At 50.2% G+C, this 17,072-nt stretch overlaps 1 protein-coding gene across 1 annotated transcript; it reads left to right on the top strand.

Annotated features, from left to right (window-relative positions):
- Position 1: 1 nt before the first annotated feature.
- Positions 2 to 16,464, top strand: LOC136577204 (vitamin K epoxide reductase complex subunit 1-like protein 1). Its single transcript, XM_066577005.1, has 3 exons — positions 2 to 239; positions 12,742 to 12,851; positions 15,661 to 16,464. The coding sequence occupies exons 1-3, from the start codon at positions 58 to 60 to the stop codon at positions 15,894 to 15,896; spliced, it is 528 nt and encodes a 175-aa protein (XP_066433102.1). The 5' UTR covers positions 2 to 57; the 3' UTR covers positions 15,897 to 16,464.
- The last annotated feature ends 608 nt before the right edge of the window (positions 16,465 to 17,072 follow it).

The raw sequence follows: 17,072 nt of genomic DNA, 5'->3' as shown, positions 1-17,072 counted from the left end.
ATGGGCGCGCAGCGGGCGGTGAGCGGCAGTTGGGGACACGTCAGCTGTAGGCAGAGGATGGCGGCGGTTGCTGTGGTGCCGGGCTGGGAGCGGGCGGCGCGGCTGCTGGTCTGTGTGCTGGGCATCGCCCTGTCCGTGTACGCCTATCATGTGGAGACCTCCCGGGAGAAGGACGCCACCTATAGGGCGCTCTGCGACATCAACCCGTCCATCAGCTGCTCCAAAGTCTTCACCTCCAGGTGCGTGTGAGGAGAAGGAGGAGGAGGAGGCCCATATACAGTAATTAGGTATCACACCGGGTGTATATGAGTGAGGAGGAGGGGCATATATAATATGTATCACCCCGGGTGTATATGAGGGAGGAGGGGCACATATAATAGGTATCACCCCGGGTGTATATGAGGGAGGAGGGGCACATATAATAGGTATCACCCCGGGTGTATATGAGGGAGGAGGGGCACATATAATAGGTATCACCCCGGGTGTATATGAGGGAGGAGGGGCACATATAATAGGTATCACCCCGGGTGTATATGAGGGAGGAGGGGCACATATAATAGGTATCACCCCGGGTGTATATGAGGGAGGAGGGGCACATATAATAGGTATCACCCCGGGTGTATATGTGGGAAGAGGGGCACATATAATAGGTATCACCCCGGGTGTATATGAGGGAGGAGGGGCACATATAATAGGTATCACCCCGGGTGTATATGAGGGAGGAAGGGCACATATAATAGGTATCACCCCGGGTGTATATGAGGGAGGAGGGGCACATATAATTAGGTATCACACCGGGTGTATATGAGGGAGGAGGAGGGGCCCATATAATTAGGTATCACCCCGGGTGTATATGAGGGAGGAGGAGGGGGCCCATATAATTAGGTATCACGCCGGGTGTATGAGGGAGGAGGAGGGGGCCCATATAATTAGGTATCACGCCGGGTATATGAGGGAGGAGGGGCACATATAATTGGGTATCACGCCGGGTGTATGAGGGAGGAGGGGCACATATAATTAGGTATCACCCCGGGTGTATATAAGGGAGGAGGAGGGGGCCCATATAATTAGGTAACACAGCGGGTGTATATGAGGGAGGAGGAGGGGGCCCATATAATTAGGTATCACACCGGGTGTATATGAGGGAGGAGGAGGGGGCCCATATAATTAGGTATCACACCGGGTGTATATGAGGGAGGAGGAGGGGGCCCATATAATTAGGTATCACACCGGGTGTATATGAGGGAGGAGGAGGGGGCCCATATAATTAGGTATCACACCGGGTGTATATGAGGGAGGAGGAGGGGGCCCACATAATTAGGTATCACACCGGGTGTATATGAGGGCGGAGGAGGGGCCCATATAATTAGGTATCACACCGGGTGTATATGAGGGAGCCCATATAATTAGGTATCACCCCGGGTGTATATGAGGGAGGAGGGGGCCCATATAATTAGGTATCACCCCGGGTGTATATGAGGGAGGAGGAGGGGGCCCATATAATTGGGTATCACACCGGGTGTATATGAGGGAGGAGGAGGGGGCCCATATAATTAGGTATCACACCGGGTGTATATGAGGGAGGAGGGACATATATAATATGTATCACACCGGGTGTATATGATGGAGGAGGAGGGGGCCCATATAATTAGGTATCACACCGGGTGTGAGTGAAGGGGAGGGGCCCATATAATTAGGTATCACACCGGGTGTATATGAGGGAGAAGGAGGGGGCCCATATAATTAGGTATCACACCGGGTGTATATGAGGGAGGAGGAGGGGGCCCATATAATTAGGTATCACACCGGGTGTATATGAGGGAGGAGGAGGGGGCCCATATAATTAGGTATCACACCGGGTGTATATGAGGGAGGAGGAGGGGGCCCATATAATTGGGTATCACACCGGGTGTATATGAGGGAGGAGGAGGGGGCCTATATAATTAGGTATCACACCGGGTGTATATGAGGGAGGAGGAGGGGGCCCACATAATTAGATATCACGCCGGGTGTATATGAGGGAGGAGGAGTGGGCCCACATAATTAGGTATCACGTCGGGTGTATATGAGGGAGGAGGAGGGGGCACATATAATTAGGTATCACGCCGGGTGTATATGAGGGCGGAGGAGGGGCATATATAATATGTATCACACCGGGTGTATATGTGGGAGCCTATATAATTAGGTATCACACCGGGTGTATGAGTGAGGAGGAGGGGCATATATAATTAGGTATCACACCGGGTGTATATGAGGGAGGAGGAGGGGGCCCATATAATTAGGTATCACATCGGGTGTATATGAGGGAGGAGGAGGGGGCCCATATAATTAGGTATCACACCGGGTGTATATGAGGGAGGAGGAGGGGGCCCACATAATTAGGTATCACACCGGGTGTATATGAGGGAGGAGGAGGGGGCCCACATAATTAGGTATCACGCCGGGTGTATATGAGGGAGGAGGAGGGGGCCCACATAATTAGGTATCACGCCGGGTGTATATGAGGGAGGAGGGGCACATATAATAGGTATCACCCCGGGTGTATATGAGGGAGGAGGGGCACATATAATAGGTATCACCCCGGGTGTATATGAGGGAGGAGGGGCACATATAATTAGGTATCACACCGGGTGTATATGAGGGAGGAGGAGGGGGCCCATATAATTAGGTATCACGCCGGGTGTATGAGGGAGGAGGAGGGGGCCCATATAATTAGGTATCACGCCGGGTATATGAGGGAGGAGGGGCACATATAATTAGGTATCACGCCGGGTATATGAGGGAGGAGGGGCACATATAATTAGGTATCACGCCGGGTGTATGAGGGAGGAGGGGCACATATAATTAGGTATCACACCGGGTGTATATGAGGGAGGAGGAGGGGGCCCATATAATTAGGTATCACACCGGGTGTATATGAGGGAGGAGGAGGGGGCCCATATAATTAGGTATCACCCCAGGTGTATATGAGGGAGGAGGAGGGGGCCCATATAATTAGGTATCACCCCGGGTGTATGAGTGAGGAGGAGGGGCATATATAATTAGGAATCACACCGGGTGTATATGAGGGAGGAGGAGGGGGCCCATATAATTGGGTATCACACCGGGTGTATATGAGGGAGGAGGAGGGGGCCCATATAATTGGGTATCACACCGGGTGTATATGAGGGAGGAGGAGGGGGCCTATATAATTAGGTATCACACCGGGTGTATATGAGGGAGGAGGAGGGGGCCCACATAATTAGGTATCACCCCAGGTGTATATGAGGGAGGAGGAGGGGGCCCACATAATTAGATATCACGCCGGGTGTATATGAGGGAGGAGGAGTGGGCCCACATAATTAGGTATCACGTCGGGTGTATATGAGGGAGGAGGAGGGGGCACATATAATTAGGTATCATGCCGGGTGTATATGAGGGCGGAGGAGGGGCATATATAATATGTATCACACCGGGTGTATATGTGGGAGCCTATATAATTAGGTATCACACCGGGTGTATGAGTGAGGAGGAGGGGCATATATAATTAGGTATCACACCGGGTGTATATGAGGGAGGAGGAGGGGGCCCATATAATTAGGTATCACATCGGGTGTATATGAGGGAGGAGGAGGGGGCCCATATAATTAGGTATCACACCGGGTGTATATGAGGGAGGAGGAGGGGGCCCACATAATTAGGTATCACACCGGGTGTATATGAGGGAGGAGGAGGGGGCCCACATAATTAGGTATCACGCCGGGTGTATATGAGGGAGGAGGAGGGGGCCCACATAATTAGGTATCACGCCGGGTGTATATGAGGGAGGAGGGGCACATATAATAGGTATCACCCCGGGTGTATATGAGGGAGGAGGGGCACATATAATAGGTATCACCCCGGGTGTATATGAGGGAGGAGGGGCACATATAATTAGGTATCACACCGGGTGTATATGAGGGAGGAGGAGGGGGCCCATATAATTAGGTATCACGCCGGGTGTATGAGGGAGGAGGAGGGGGCCCATATAATTAGGTATCACGCCGGGTATATGAGGGAGGAGGGGCACATATAATTAGGTATCACGCCGGGTATATGAGGGAGGAGGGGCACATATAATTAGGTATCACGCCGGGTGTATGAGGGAGGAGGGGCACATATAATTAGGTATCACACCGGGTGTATATGAGGGAGGAGGAGGGGGCCCATATAATTAGGTATCACACCGGGTGTATATGAGGGAGGAGGAGGGGGCCCATATAATTAGGTATCACCCCAGGTGTATATGAGGGAGGAGGAGGGGGCCCATATAATTAGGTATCACCCCGGGTGTATGAGTGAGGAGGAGGGGCATATATAATTAGGAATCACACCGGGTGTATATGAGGGAGGAGGAGGGGGCCCATATAATTGGGTATCACACCGGGTGTATATGAGGGAGGAGGAGGGGGCCCATATAATTGGGTATCACACCGGGTGTATATGAGGGAGGAGGAGGGGGCCTATATAATTAGGTATCACACCGGGTGTATATGAGGGAGGAGGAGGGGGCCCACATAATTAGGTATCACCCCAGGTGTATATGAGGGAGGAGGAGGGGGCCCACATAATTAGATATCACGCCGGGTGTATATGAGGGAGGAGGAGTGGGCCCACATAATTAGGTATCACGTCGGGTGTATATGAGGGAGGAGGAGGGGGCACATATAATTAGGTATCATGCCGGGTGTATATGAGGGCGGAGGAGGGGCATATATAATATGTATCACACCGGGTGTATATGTGGGAGCCTATATAATTAGGTATCACACCGGGTGTATGAGTGAGGAGGAGGGGCATATATAATTAGGTATCACACCGGGTGTATATGAGGGAGGAGGAGGGGGCCCATATAATTAGGTATCACATCGGGTGTATATGAGGGAGGAGGAGGGGGCCCATATAATTAGGTATCACACCGGGTGTATATGAGGGAGGAGGAGGGGGCCCACATAATTAGGTATCACACCGGGTGTATATGAGGGAGGAGGAGGGGGCCCACATAATTAGGTATCACGTCGGGTGTATATGAGGGCGGAGGAGGGGGCCCACATAATTAGGTATCACGCCGGGTGTATATGAGGGAGGAGGAGGGGGCCCACATAATTAGGTATCACGCCGGGTGTATATGAGGGAGGAGGAGGGGGCCCACATAATTAGGTATCACGCCGGGTGTATATGAGGGAGGAGGAGGGGCCCATATAATTAGGTATCACGCCGGGTGTATATGAGGGAGGAGGAGGGGGCCCATATAATTAGGTATCACGCCGGGTGTATATGAGGGAGGAGGAGGGGGCCCACATAATTAGGTATCACGCCGGGTGTATATGAGGGAGGAGGAGGGGGCCCACATACTTAGGTATCACACCGGGTGTATATGAGGGAGGAGGAGGGGGCCCACATAATTAGGTATCACCCCGGGTGTATATGAGGGAGGAGGAGGGGGCCCACATAATTAGGTATCACCCTGGGTGTATATGAGGGAGGAGGAGGGGGCCCACATAATTAGGTATCACCCCGGGTGTATATGAGGGAGGAGGAGGGGGCCCACACAATTAGGTATCACCCCGGGTGTATATGAGAGAGGAGGAGGGGGCCCACATAATTAGGTATCACCCCGGGTGTATATGAGGGCGGAGGAGGGGCACATATAATTAGGTATCACGCCGGGTGTATATGAGGGCGGAGGAGGGGCATATATAATATGTATCACACCGGGTGTATATGTGGGAGCCTATATAATTAGGTATCACACCGGGTGTATGAGTGAGGAGGAGGGGCATATATAATTAGGTATCACACCGGGTGTAGATGAGTGAGGAGGAGGGGCATATATAATTAAGTATCACACCGGGTGTAGATGAGTGGGCAGGAGGGGCATATATAATTAGGTATCACACCGGGTGTAGATGAGTGGGCAGGAGGGGCATATATAATTAGGTATCACACCGGGTGTAGATGAGTGAGGAGGAGGGGCATATATAATTAGGTATCACACCGGGTGTAGATGAGTGGGCAGGAGGGGCATATATAATTAGGTATCACACCGGGTGTAGATGAGTGGGCAGGAGGGGCACATATAATTAGGTATCACACCGGGTGTAGATGAGTGGGCAGGAGGGGCACATATAATTAGGTATCACACCGGGTGTAGATGAGTGGGCAGGAGGGGCACATATAATTAGGTATCACATTGGGTGTAGGTGAGTGGGCAGGAGGGGCACATATAATTAGGTATCACACCGGGTGTATGTGAGTGGGCAGGAGGGGCACATATAATTAGGTATCACACCGGGTGTATGTGAGTGGGCAGGAGGGGCACATATAATTAGGTATCACACCGGGTGTATGAGAGTGGGCAGGAGGGGCACATATAACTAGGTATCACACCGGGTGTGTATGAGTGAGGAGGAGGGGCACATATAATTACGTATCACAGCGGGTGTATATGAGTGGGCAGGAGGGGCACATATAACTAGGTATCACACCGGGTGTGTATGAGTGAGGAGGAGGGGCACATATAATTAGGTATCAGCAGAAACTGAGCTCCCGCCTCCTCTCTGCCCCTCTGCACTATTTGCAATGGGCGGGGGTGGGGCTCATTCTCAGAACTTGGCCCCGCCCCTGCCTCTCCCCATTGCAAATAGTGGAGAGGGGGCGGGAGCTCAGTTCCTGCTCCTGGCTCTTCCATCCTCCCTCCCCCCTGCACACGAGGACAACGTAGATCGGCTCAGCGTGAAAACCGAGCCGATATACGTTCATCTGAATGCAGCCTAAAGAGGAGGGGCACATATAATTAGGTATCACGCCGGGTGTAAATGTGTGAGGAGGAGGAGGGGCATTCATAATTTGTTATTACGCCTGGTGTATATGAGTGAGGAGGAGGGGCATATATAATTTGGAATCACGCTGGGTGTATATGAGTGAGGAGCGGCATATATAATTGGGTATCACGCCAGGTGTATATAAGTGAGGACGAGGAGGGGCATATATAATTTGGTATCACGCCGGGTGTATTTGAGTGGAGAGGAGGGGCACATATAATTAGGTATCTCACCGGGTGCATATGAGTGGAGAGGAGGGGCACATATAATTAGCTATCACGCTGGGTGTATATGAGTGAGGAGGAGGAGGGGCTTACATAATTTGGTATCACACCGCGTATATATGAGTGAGGAGGAGGAGGGGCATATATAATTTGGTATCACGCCGGGCGTATATGAGTGACGAGGGGCATATATAATTTGGTATCACGCCGGGTATGTATGAGTAAGGAGGAGGAGGGGCATATATAATTTGGTATCACACCGGGTAAGTGAGGAGGAGGGGCATATATAATAGGTATCACACCGTGTGTATATGAGTGAGGAGGAGGGGCCCATATAATTAGGTATCACACTGGGTGTATATGAGTGAGGAGGAGGGGCATATATAATTAGGTATCACACCGGGTGTATATGAGTGAGGAGGAGGGGCATATATAATTAGGTATCACACCGGGTGTATATGAGTGAGGAGGAAGGGGCATATATAATTAGGTATCACGCCAGGTGTATATGAGTGAGGAGGGGCATACATAATTTGGTATCACCCAGGGTGTATATGAGTGAGGATGAGGGGCATATATACTGGTAGCACCACGGGTGTATATGAGTGAGGAGGAGGGGCATATATAATTTGTTATCACGCCGGGTGTATATGAGGGAGGAGGGGGCACATATACACCAGGGGGTAATACCAGTATATCTGAGGGAGGAGGGGGCACATATGAACCTAGTTCTGCAGGGGTATATGAACAAGGTGTGTTCTCGTATATAGACATCATCCCCTGGGTGTATATGAGCAAGCAGGGGGAAACCTATATGAGAATAGTCTCCCGGGTGTCTATGAACGAGGAGGGGGATCACATACATAGGCATCGTCCCCTGGGTATATATGAACAAGGAGAAGTCACATATACACAGACCTTCCCCCTCGGTCACGTGTATAGATCTCTTCCCCCGGGTATATATGAATGAGGAGGGGGGTCACGTGCATAGACCTCTTCCCCCGGGTATATATGAATGCGGAGGGGGGTCACGTGCATAGACCTCTTCCCCCGGGTATATATGAATGAGGAGGGGGGTCACGTGCATAGACCTCTTCCCCCGGGTATATATGAATGAGGAGGGGGGGTCACGTGCATAGACCTCTTCCCCCGGGTATATATGAATGAGGGGGGGGTCACGTGCATAGACCTCTTCCCCCGGGTATATATGAATGAGGAGGGCGGTCACGTGTATAGACCTCTTCCCCCGGGTATATATGAATGAGGGGGGGGGTCACGTGTATAGACGTCTTCCCCCGGGTATATATGAATGAGGATAGCGGTCACGTGTATAGACCTCTTCCCCCGGGTTTATATGAATGAGGAGGGCGGTCACGTGTATAGACCTCTTCCCCCGGGTATATATGAATGAGGAGGGGGGGTCACGTGTATAGACCCCTTCCCCCGGGTATATATGAATGAGGAGGGGGGGTCACGTGTATAGACCTCTTCCCCCGGGTATATATGAATGAGGAGGGGGGGTCACGTGTATAGACCCCTTCCCCCGGGTATATATGAATGAGGAGGGGGGGTCACGTGTATAGACCTCTTCCCCCGGGTATATATGAATGAGGAGGGGTCACGTGTATAGACCTCTTCCCCCGGGTATATATGAATGAGGAGGGGGAGGGGTCACGTGTATAGACCTCTTCCCCCGGGTATATATGAATGAGGAGGGGGGGGGGGGTCACGTGTATAGACCTCTTCCCCCGGGTATATATGAATGAGGAGGGGGGGGGGGTCACGTGTATAGACCTCTTCCCCCGGGTATATATGAATGAGGAGGGGGGGGGGTCACGTGTATAGACCTCTTCCCCCGGGTATATATGAATGAGGAGGGGGGGGGGGTCACGTGTATAGACCTCTTCCCCCGGGTATATATGAATGAGGAGGGGGGGGGGGGGTCACGTGTATAGACCTCTTCCCCCGGGTATATATGAATGAGGAGGGGGGGGGGTCACGTGTATAGACCTCTTCCCCCGGGTATATATGAATGAGGAGGGGGGGTCACGTGTATAGACCTCTCCCCCCGGGTATATATGTATGAGGAGGTGGGGGGGTCACGTGTATAGACCTCTTCCCCCGGGTATATATGAATGAGGAGGGGGGGGGGGTGTCACTTGTATAGACCTCTTCCCCCGGGTATATATGAATGAGGAGGGGGGGGGTGTCACGTGTATAGACCTCTTCCCCCGGGTATATATGAATGAGGGGGGGGGGGGGGTGTCACGTGTATAGACCTCTTCCCCCGGGTATATATGAATGAGGAGGGGGGGGGGGGGTCACGTGTATAGACCTCTTCCCCCGGGTATATATGAATGAGGAGGGGGGGTCACGTGTATAGACCTCTTCCCCCGGGTATATATGAATGAGGAGGGGGGGGGGGGTCACGTGTATAGACCTCTTCCCCCTGGCATATATGAATGAGGAGGGGGGGGGTCACGTGTATAGACCTCTTCCCCCGGGTATATATGAATGAGGAGGGGGGGGTCACGTGTATAGACCTCTTCCCCCGGGCATATATGAATGAGGAGGGGGGGGGGGGGGTCACGTGTATAGACCTCTACCCCCGGGTATATATGAATGAGGAGGGGGGGGGGGTCACGTGTATAGACCTCTTCCCCCGGGTATATATGAATGAGGAGGGGGGGGGGGGTCACGTGTATAGACCTCTTCCCCCGGGTATATATGAATGAGGAGGGGGGGGGGGTCACGTGTATAGACCTCTTCCCCCGGGTATATATGAATGAGGAGGGGGGGGGGGGTCACGTGTATAGACCTCTTCCCCCGGGTATATATGAATGAGGAGGGGGGGGTCACGTGTATAGACCTCTTCCCCCGGGTATATATGAATGAGGAGGGGGGGGGTCACGTGTATAGACCTCTTCCCCCGGGTATATATGAATGAGGAAGGGGGGGGGGGTCACGTGTATAGACCTCTTCCCCCGGGTATATATGAATGAGGAAGGGGGGGGGGGTCACGTGTATAGACCTCTTCCCCCGGGTATATATGAATGAGGAGGGGGGGGTCACGTGTATAGACCTCTTCCCCCGGGTGTATATGAATGAGGAGGGGGGGTCACGTGTATAGACCTCTTCCCCCGGGTATATATGAATGAGGAGGGGGGGTCACGTGTATAGACCTCTTCCCCCGGGTATATATGAATGAGGAGGGGGGGTCACGTGTATAGACCTCTTCCCCCGGGCATATATGAATGAGGAGGGGGGTCGCGTGTATAGACCTCTTCCCCCGGGTATATATGAATGAGGAGGGGGGGGGGGGGGGTCACGTGTATAGACCTCTTCCCCCGGGTATATATGAATGAGGAGGGGGGGGGGGGTCACGTGTATAGACCTCTTCCCCCGGGTATATATGAATGAGGAGGGGGGGGGGGGTCACGTGTATAGACCTCTTCCCCCGGGTATATATGAATGAGGAAGGGGGGGCGGGGTCACGTGTGTAGACCTCTTCCCCCGGGTATATATGAATGAGGAGGGGGGGGGGGTCACGTGTATAGACCTCTTCCCCCGGGTATATATGAATGAGGAAGGGGGGGCGGGGTCACGTGTGTAGACCTCTTCCCCCGGGCATATATGAATGAGGAGGGGGGGGGGGTCACGTGTATAGACCTCTTCCCCCGGGTATATATGAATGAGGAGGGGGGGGTGGTCACATGTATAGACCTCTCCCCCTGGGTATATATGTATGAGGAGGTGGGGGGGTCACGTGTATAGACCTCTTCCCCCGGGTATATATGAATGAGGAGGGGGGGGGGGTCACGTGTATAGACCTCTTCCCCCAGGTATATATGAATGAGGAGGGGGGGGGTCACGTGTATAGACCTCTTCCCCCGGGTATATATGAATGAGGAGGGGGGGGGGGGTCACATGTATAGACCTCTTCCTCCGGGTATATATGAATGAGGAGGAGGAGAGGGGGACACGTGTATAGACCTCTTCCCCCGGGTATATATGAATGAGGACGGGGGGGGGGGGGGGGGTCACGTGTATAGACCTCTTCCCCTGGGTATATATGAATGATGAGGTGTACAATATTTATATACATGACCCCTCCTCATTCAGAGACGCCCCGGTGACGATGCCTATATATGATTGAGAGGGTCACTTATACATGAATCATCTCTTGGCTGTCTATGAGGTGAGGGACACTTTTATAGGCACCGTCCCCTTGGTGTATATGAATGAGGGGAAGGTGGTCCCATACATTTGCTTCAAAAACTAAGTGAACCCTTGGATCTATCGACCTGTACATTCCTCTGTATCAGCAGTCATCGCCACCAAACGATTCTTGTAGCTGCAAATATGATCAACTTTTTGAGGAGGAATTTTGGACTGTTCCTTCTTGTACATATGTCAGTTCATCGATATATCTGGGATGCCTTGTGTGCACTCTGGGTTTACTGGTGTGCTTTGGGTTATTGTCTTGTTCCATCATCCAATGCCTTTTCAGCTTGAGGTCCCGGACGGCGGCCCTCCTGTGAGATGTTCTCATCCACCAAAGAATTCATTGTTCTTCTTGATCATAGGACATTATTTCTCAGGAGCAAAGCAGCCCCAACCATGATACCCCCTCTACCGGAGCCCCAACCATGATACCCCCTCCACCTGGCTCACAGTTGGATGAGGTTTTAGCGTTCAGTGTCGTTGGTTGTTCTTCCTCAACATTGTACATTTGTGATCTAAACTTCCACTTTAGCTCATTTATCCATAGAACCTTTCCCAGAAGCACTGTGGAACATTTAGGTGGTCTCGGTATACGTGAGATGGGCCACAGTGTTATTTCTAGCCAGCAGCGGCTTCCTTCACGGTGTCCTTCCATGATCACGATTCTTGGGCAGTGTTCCTCTACTATTGACACATGAACAAAGGTGTCTGCAGTCTGTAGAGTCTTCTGTAGATCTTCTGCTGTTCCTCTTGGGTTCTTTCTCCCCTCTTTCAGGACCCCCGTTGTGCTCTTGGAGTGATATAACAGGACGCCCCTGGGGGAGTAGAGCAGTCCTGAATGTCCTCCATCTGTAGATAATAACCGTGCAGGTCTTTAGCTATTGTAGTGTTTTGCAGCTTCATTTAGCTCTATAACATATCTACTGAGGTCTTTGGAAAGCTGCTTACATCGAGGCAGCGTTCACACTAACAAATCACCAAGAGGAACAGATCTGCCAGTAACCAGGCATTATATGCCTTTATTTAATAGGCAAAGCACTGCCAATCTGATTGCCTTAAAAGGGTTGTCTAGGAATCATATAAATGTGTGCAGTCTGTGGAAACCTGTTCTAAGGTGGGAGAAGTCATATGCAGACTGCATTTGGCCAATTATCCTTTGGAGAAATCATTAACACAGTGGTTCACTTACTTTTTCCTTGCTGCACTGTGGAGGATTAATGCTACAACAGTCAGTTACTAGTTACATTGTGTCTGCCTATAATTGTGAATTGGATGCAGACACGTTGTATTTAGTAATCCGTGCAGAAATCCATGTATTTGCAAGGGGTTCATTTAGTTTTCCTTGCAGCTGTATGTATGCTTCATTCCCTGTGTGTGTGTGTGTGACCTACCGTGTGATCTCCGATCCTGCGCCCGCCATCCGCACTGACCTTTCCTCCTCTTTATTCCAGGTGGGGCCGAGGATTTGGACTGGTGGAGAACATTTTGGGGGCGCAGTCTCTGCTGAATCAGCCCAACAGCGTGTTTGGTGTTGTGTTCTACGTGCTGCAGATTGTGCTGGGTATGTACAGACTGATAACCGAAAGCTGTGGTCGCCCTAATCCCTGCATGTGGCGCTGTCTGAGAATAAAAAGAAGCCCTGCTGCTTTTTTTATTTCCCTAGAAACAGTGCCACTCTTGTCCATGGTTGTGTCTGGTATTGCATCTTGCCAAGTCCCCCGTTTCCTCTCATACTTCCTGCCCTATCCCCTCCCTGATAGTTACCCCTTATTTTTTCTTCTGTCAGCCACATTCCCTTTCATTCTTGACAGTTCCTTTCCCTGACAAATGGTTTACTTAAAGGGGTTTTCCAAGCAGTGCCCGCCTGCAGACGTTGGAGTGGAAGTGCTGCACCGACTCCTGTGTAGTGGCCGGTGCTTGTAATTGCAGGCTGCGGTTCTAGTGATTTCAATGAGAGCTGTGCCTACAATTACGTTGCCGGCCACAGAGGTCAGAGCAGCAGCTTCCACTCCGCTCCCGGTGTATCCCGGCACTAACCGCTAAAGCTGCTTGGGAAAACCCCTTAAACCATAGTCTGAGTAGGTGAAGCTAAGCCCCAAAGTAAGACACCTGCTGGAAGAGCGGCTACAGCTTAGCCCATATTTGTGCATCACTATACAGGCGACTGCATGCTAATGAGCTCTCTACCAAAAGGAAAACTGTACCCCCCACCTCACAAGGTAGCTGCCTATAGGTGGCACTAGAGACAGTTTTATTCCTTCTGAAGCAGACCTTATTTACATACTTTTTCCCAGGGAGCATTGCCTCTAAGACTCCATACTAGCTGCATCTCTTCAAGGAGAACCAATGCCTTCCAAGCATACAGGCTAGTGTAGCTTTGCTCCCCCTCTCAGGACTACCCTGCAAGGGTGACTACCCACTAGCTTTTTTTTTTTCCGCTGTGAATTCGCTGGATTTTTTTTTTTCCAATTGTCAATGGGACTTTTTAATGTTAAAAACGCAAGTTGCGTTTTTAACATTAGAAAGTCCCATTGACAATTGGCGAATTCTCAGCGGAAAAAAAACCGCTAGTGGGTAGTCGCCCTTAGATGGCAGTTGGTTGGCTTTTTTCTCTTGCCTTGTAGCTGGGTTGTTTTAACTCCTTAATAACTGCCCATACGTCTTTTGACGGCAGCAACTTTATTCTGCAGCTCAGTCTTTTGACGGTGGCTGAATCAGAAGCCAGTCACGGGTCTGCTGTGCCGGGGAGAGCAGGTGCTTGGCCGATAGGTGACATCCTGGCACTTTGATTTAACAGAGGGAAATGAAAAAAACAGATCCTCGCTATTATCCCTTTACATGCCGTGGTCAGACTGACCGTGATAAGTAAAAGGCTGACGAGGCGGGTGGCTCTCTCACTCACCCATTGGACCCCCATGATGTGATCCTTGAGTCCTGATGGGTTGCTATGGCCTCCTGGTCTGCCAGCTACAGTGGCCTATAAGGCTCAGCCAGAGAAAGAAAAGTTGGTACATTATTTAACGCATTCCAATCCAGCGTTGGCCCTCGTCCAACAGTAAGATCTCCCTACATAGCTACGACGGGCCCTGTCCTGTGTACTGTAACATACATGTGCAGAACAGCCTCTGATATCGGAGCTATGCAGTGAAGTTTTGCTGTCAGACGAGGGCATTGGAAATTGTTAATTTTCAAAAAATTGCTAATAAAATCCTCCGGACAGTTCATTTTTATCTGTATGAGTATTTCTAAGGAATCCACAAAGGGCTTTCCCACCCAAAATAAATAAGAGCTGGGGAGTGTGCGGGTGGCAGGAAAATTGGATTGTAAAGCATTAACCTGCACAGTGCATAGCATGAAAAAAAATACAAAAACATCCCAAATAGCTAATTTTGCCTAGCTTCCCTTACAAGAACCAGAATAGAACGTGATCATAACGTTGTATGGATCAACCAATGGTACCACTTAAAAGGTACAACTCAGTCCGCACAAAAAACCTCCCGCAGCAGAGTTGACAAAAAAGAAAAACCCTATATAAATGTTGGTATTTCTGTAATGGTACCGGCCTTCAGAATTAATATGACAAATTATTTATACCGCTCAGTGAACATGCCAGAAATGCAGATCTTAGTAAACTTGCCTTTCGAAGAAAAGTAGTATAAAAGCAACCAAAATGTTGTATGTTCCCAAAAATTGGATAAGTGAAGACTAGAGTTCATCCTGCAAAAGGCAAGCTGCCATAGAGCGCCGTCAATGGGAAAATATAAATGCTCTGACTCTTGGAATGCAGCGACACAAAAGCAAGTCTTTAATACCAAGTGTTTTTAGTGTACAAAAATGGCAAAATATTAGAAACTGTATAAACTTGGTATCGCCAGAATCGTGTCGACCGGAGAAGAATGTTATGTCAGTTATTTTACACACTCAACACCGCAAAAATGAAATCCAAAAAACACATGACAGAATTTCTTTTTATCTTTCCCACAATCTCTGTATAAAAAAAGAAAAAAAAAACGAATATAAGTTATAGAATACATTCTATATATAACCCCAAATGGTGCCATTAAAATATAATTTGTCGCACAAAAAACGATGCCTCATACGGCTGTCGACAGAAAAATTAAAAAGTTGTGGCTCCTGGAATGCGGCGACGAAAAATCACAGAAAAATTAGTTGGTTATTAAGACACAAATGGGCTTTGTCACTAAGAGGTTAAACGGAGGCAAACAAGCTACAGTTTCTGTAGGAGGTTAACCTAGTGCTGCCCCCTATGTTGCCCCCGAGCTTCTCTTTCATGGTTAACATATGCCCTGTGATGTGGATGGCTCGTGATGTCAGTGCCCACCTTCACGTCTCCTCTCTTGTTTTATTAGGGTTTGTGGGGCTGGTGGCGGCTGCGGTCACACTGCTGGTGACCTCGCTGGTGTCCATCGCTGGCTCACTGTACCTGGCCTACATCCTCTTCTACATCCTGGAGGACTTCTGTGTCATCTGTGTCACCACCTATGTCTTGAACTTCATCCTCCTGCTACTCAATGTCAAGAGGCTGCGATGTTTGACGGCAAGCACGTCGAGGAAGAAGAAGAAGAACAAGAAGAAGAAAAACTGATGACCACACCCACGACATTTCCTGCGTTATATCACCAACAGGACACAGGCCGCGAGCGGCGTGCTGCTGGACTCGGCGGTTCTCCACGACAGTGTTACTTTTCTGTTTTATGATCATGATTTTTAGGATTTTATTTAAATCGGCGCTAATTTTTAGCACCATTGTTACAGATCATGTGACTTTGGTGATCACGCATTTATAACGTGCATCATTGGAAGGTGGAGGCGCCAAAAAAAGCTGTGAAGTCTGGAAATGAACGATCATTTGTGCCAAACCTCAGATTGTAGCGCTGGATGATAAGGTCGAACAATCAAAGTTCTCAGGGAATAAAACACGAGGAACTTGCAACAATAACGCAATATTTTTTTTTTCAAGCAGTGACAGCAAGGATCGTCCTGGTAAGTGTTCGGCACTACAGGACAGAGCCAACGGAACAAAGGAAGATGTTCGCTTCATCCCCCGGTGACCGCCGCCTCCAAGGGTCTGAATTGGTGGCTTCACGTGGGAACAGTTGCTCAACCATTCCATTTCCTGTGGGATTTTATAATAAAGGGAATGTTTTGCAGTATTTTTGGATGCAGTTGTCTCCTTGCTGGATTTTGGGTTTTCCTCCCCTTTCTGCCCCTTCCCCACCAGTGACCACCATTATGACAGTCTGATTTTTGAGACTCCTAAATAGTAAATCTATTCAGGGTTGTACAGCTGGGCAGATTTGGCCCTCGGGAGTCTAGGGAAGCTGAGTGAGAATGAGTATGCGATGCATTAAAGTTCTAAGGTCTCCCAATTAGTTTCTCGAACAGGAGCAGGTAGAAACACGGGACTCATTCAGACGCAGCAGTCTTCGGGGGTGATGAGACAGATGGTAGCATCACCCAGTGCACAAAACCTATGTGACAGCGGCTGGAGTTAGAAATGACATGTAGTCATCATTTGCGTGGAATGACACCCTTCAACCTTCTTTATCGATCAAGTGAGACATGCAGTGAAGGTGTCACAGATGCGAAAACCGTGCATTCGTAGGTGCGATGGTTCAAAGAAGGTCAAACATCTTGAGAGAGCGAACCAAAGGAGTGTCAGCCATGCGCCAGTCGGTTCGACAACCTGATTGCGCTTGTAGAGCAAGTGATTATGGAGGACCGCTGACTACCTATGAAGTCTGTGCACACCTTCCTGTGG

Source organism: Eleutherodactylus coqui, chromosome 8 (assembly GCF_035609145.1).
Source record: "Eleutherodactylus coqui strain aEleCoq1 chromosome 8, aEleCoq1.hap1, whole genome shotgun sequence".
In the NCBI taxonomy this organism is placed as follows: Eukaryota; Metazoa; Chordata; class Amphibia; order Anura; family Eleutherodactylidae; genus Eleutherodactylus; species Eleutherodactylus coqui.
This window is presented reverse-complemented; position numbering and strand designations above follow the sequence as displayed.